The sequence below is a fragment of the Sinocyclocheilus grahami genome, unplaced genomic scaffold (genome assembly GCF_001515645.1).
Source record: "Sinocyclocheilus grahami isolate Dianchi unplaced genomic scaffold, SAMN03320097.WGS_v1.1 scaffold153.1, whole genome shotgun sequence".
Classification (NCBI taxonomy): Eukaryota; Metazoa; Chordata; class Actinopteri; order Cypriniformes; family Cyprinidae; genus Sinocyclocheilus; species Sinocyclocheilus grahami.
The window spans coordinates 1021953-1025133 of NW_015505332.1; the positions used below are offsets into that span (position 1 = coordinate 1021953).

The 3181-nt window shown below is 31.0% G+C and overlaps 1 protein-coding gene across 1 annotated transcript in view; it reads right to left on the reverse strand.

Moving 5' to 3' along the window:
* LOC107592505 (regulating synaptic membrane exocytosis protein 2-like) overlaps positions 1-3181 on the reverse strand; it is a 167598-nt gene that overhangs the window by 36979 nt on the left and 127438 nt on the right. Inside the window, exon 17 of the mRNA XM_016282038.1 lies at positions 2486-2710. Coding sequence (XP_016137524.1) covers positions 2486-2710 — 225 coding nt within the window. The remainder of the gene's footprint in view (positions 1-2485; positions 2711-3181) is intronic.

Consider the following 3181-nt stretch of genomic DNA (forward strand, 5'->3'; position numbering starts at 1 on the left):
ATCAGAGTCTAATGCATCGCTCAGAGGCCCAGATGACAAGTGCAGTGTCAACACTGAGAGATGATGAACATGAGCTCAGAAATACCACAGATACAGCCTGAGAGAGCAGTTAAACATGAACACAAAGTGCTGGACTGATGGAGCCCTGGTACATACAGTATATGAGTGAATCTTACAAGATGTGATATTTCACCCTAAAATCAAAAAAAGTAGATATTATATTTTGTATGAAGTAAATGAAGCTGTGGCATTATTGGTATTATTTCATCAAAATTAAGCCTATTTTATTGATTGCTGTAAATGCAAAAAAGAAAAACATTCTAATATATGTACTATATAATGGCATAATATATTTATGTATATAAGTTTAAAATAATTTACATTTCAGAACCAAATCAAAATCGAATAAACGTGAACTGAGACAAACTTTTGTATTTTAGCAGAGGCAACATTTCTCATTTTAATTTAGTTTCGTTTTTTAATTTAGTTTATTTTGATGTACTAAAACATCTAAAAATGAAATAAAAAATGTATTGTGTAAATAATTGTATATATAACAAACAAAAAATACTAAAAATGACAAAAACTGCTAAATAGTACAACTTTGACTAAACTTAAAATATATACAAAACTACTAAACTTTATAATGTACTACTACTAAACTTTAAAATAACTTTATATATAAACAAAAATACTAAAAATTACAACAACACAACAAAATTACTACAACTATAACTAAACTTAAAATGAAAAATAAAAAAATACAAATTGCAATAGTTTCTCAATACTAAAACAGCACTGCAAAAAGCAATTAAAAAGCATTTTACAGCATATCCATTATAGCATTTATACTGTTATATAATAATAACACTAAAAATCATGGTATGTCATTTATGTCAAATACTGTTTTTCATTTGAATGAGAATGGCTATAAAACAAAATCACATCAAATACAAAATGTAACTGAATAACTTATAGAATCAAGAACTGCTTAAATGTCATGAAAATAAGGTGAAAATTCATAATAAGGTCAACTGAGTGTGAAGCTGTATCTGAATGGAGGCCTTTATAGGGGTAAAAGGGCTATTAGAAGGTCTGGAGACATTGAGATAAAACATTTCATGACATGTTCTTAATAAACCTCAAATAAAGCCGTCACAAGTATTGAATTTTAGTCGCAGCACAATCAAACAGCAGCACATAAATATGCCATACAGACATGAAACGCACATAAGCAGAACTAGCACAGGCTTGATTCATTCATCATGAGCGGATCACCATGGCTTGCCACCTACTGTATCTATACACTCATTTCACTGAACTGGAGTTGGCAGCTTTAGTTCAGGTTATGCATTATTATTTAGGTCATCCTCCAATAAAGAAGCTATCCTTGACTTAATTACCCAATTCCCAACTCTACAACTGTCCAATTCCCTATTCCCAACTCTGCATGATAGCACTGAACTATTTTATGTTTGGTTCTCATCCTAAATATGTCCTAAATAGATACATCTTCTCTGTAATAATAATTATAATAATAATATTGTTGTTGTTTTTTAATGACTAAACAGGCAACAAATGATAAATTATATATATATATACATTTCCAAGTTTTATCTATTGGAAATACATTTCAGTTTCAGTTTTGCTTTAAATCAATTCATAAAGGCTTGCCATTTATAATAAATGTTGTTTATAATGAATTCAATTACAAATGATGCTTATTTTAAACTTCCTGTTCTGTTCTGAATACTGTTATATTCAGAGGATTTGTTGTGGATTGATGAGAACTAAAACTAAAACCTTAAGAAAAACATTTCTTCCTTTGAGATAAAGTAAATGTTAAACAAAAAAAGGAATACATAAATAAATAAATAAAAAATAGCTACAATTAGCCAATACAACATTTCTCATTTTTATTTAGTTTAAATTGATGAACTAAAATAACCAAACTAAATTATTTTTTTAAACAACAAAAAACAAAAACTATACTGACCTAATAAAACAAACTAATAAAGATGACAAAACAGTAACTACAAGTTACTAAACATTTAAAATTAAAATATATAAAAGCAAAAAAATATATAACATAGAAAAATAAAACTAACTCAAATATTAGTGAAAACTATAATAGTATTACAATGACACTAAAATAACACTGGAAGTAATGTTTGAAAATATTTTGTTTTATTTACCAGTATTTAACATTACCTCTGAGATAAATAAACAAACAAATGAATAAATAAACAAATAAATAAAGTAATAGTATTTTGACAAATATGTTATATATATATATTTTTTTTTACGTTAGTTATTTATTTAAAAATTGCTATCACTTTAAGGGTAAAACTTGGAATGTGTACAAACCATTGGCAGTGCACCTTGTTTAGGCATGAACAGAATACACTAGTAGTATGTTTGTATCCAATGGAATGACTTGTAGTTACGGTATAAGATACAGCTGGTTGCCATGGCTATAGTTTACCTGAGGTCCAGCTCTGAGACCGTCCTCTGGGCCACGCCCTCTTCAGACTCCTCCTCCAGCTCCGCCTCCTCTCTGTCTATACTATTTGTCTGTCTCCTCAGTTTTCCTGCCCTCCCCCCTCCTCTCTTCCTCCCTCTGTCCTCCTCTAATCCTGCTTCCTCCTGTTCCGCCTCCCCAACTGACTCCTCCCCCTCCCCGGAGAGGCTCCGCCCCTGCACTGCATTGCTGTGGGCGTGGCCGGCAGAAGCAGAGGTGCAAGCAGCATGCAGAACAAAAATGAAGCACAGTGAAAACAGGTGTCAACAGTACCTGAATGTAAACCGTAAAGTAAGAATGAATGAATGACAACACAACGAAATAACGCAATGCTAACAGTAAAAACAACAGAAGCCAGACAGTATGCACATAAAACAGAACAAAAATGTGTTTCAAAGCTTGCAGAACTGAAATATTCACCTCTAGTTTGCTCGTGATTATTTGGTAGCATTTCAGTAAAAGTAACTGTTTGTGTTCGCTGACATGGAGCAAATTATGAAAATGTTGGACGACAGACAAATGCTATGAAAGTACACTACCGTTCAAACGTTTGATGTCAGTACAATGTTTTTTTGAAGAAGTCTGTTATGCTTACCAAGGCTTCAATTTTTTTTGTCAAAAATACAGTAAAAACAGTAATAATGTGAAATATTATTACAA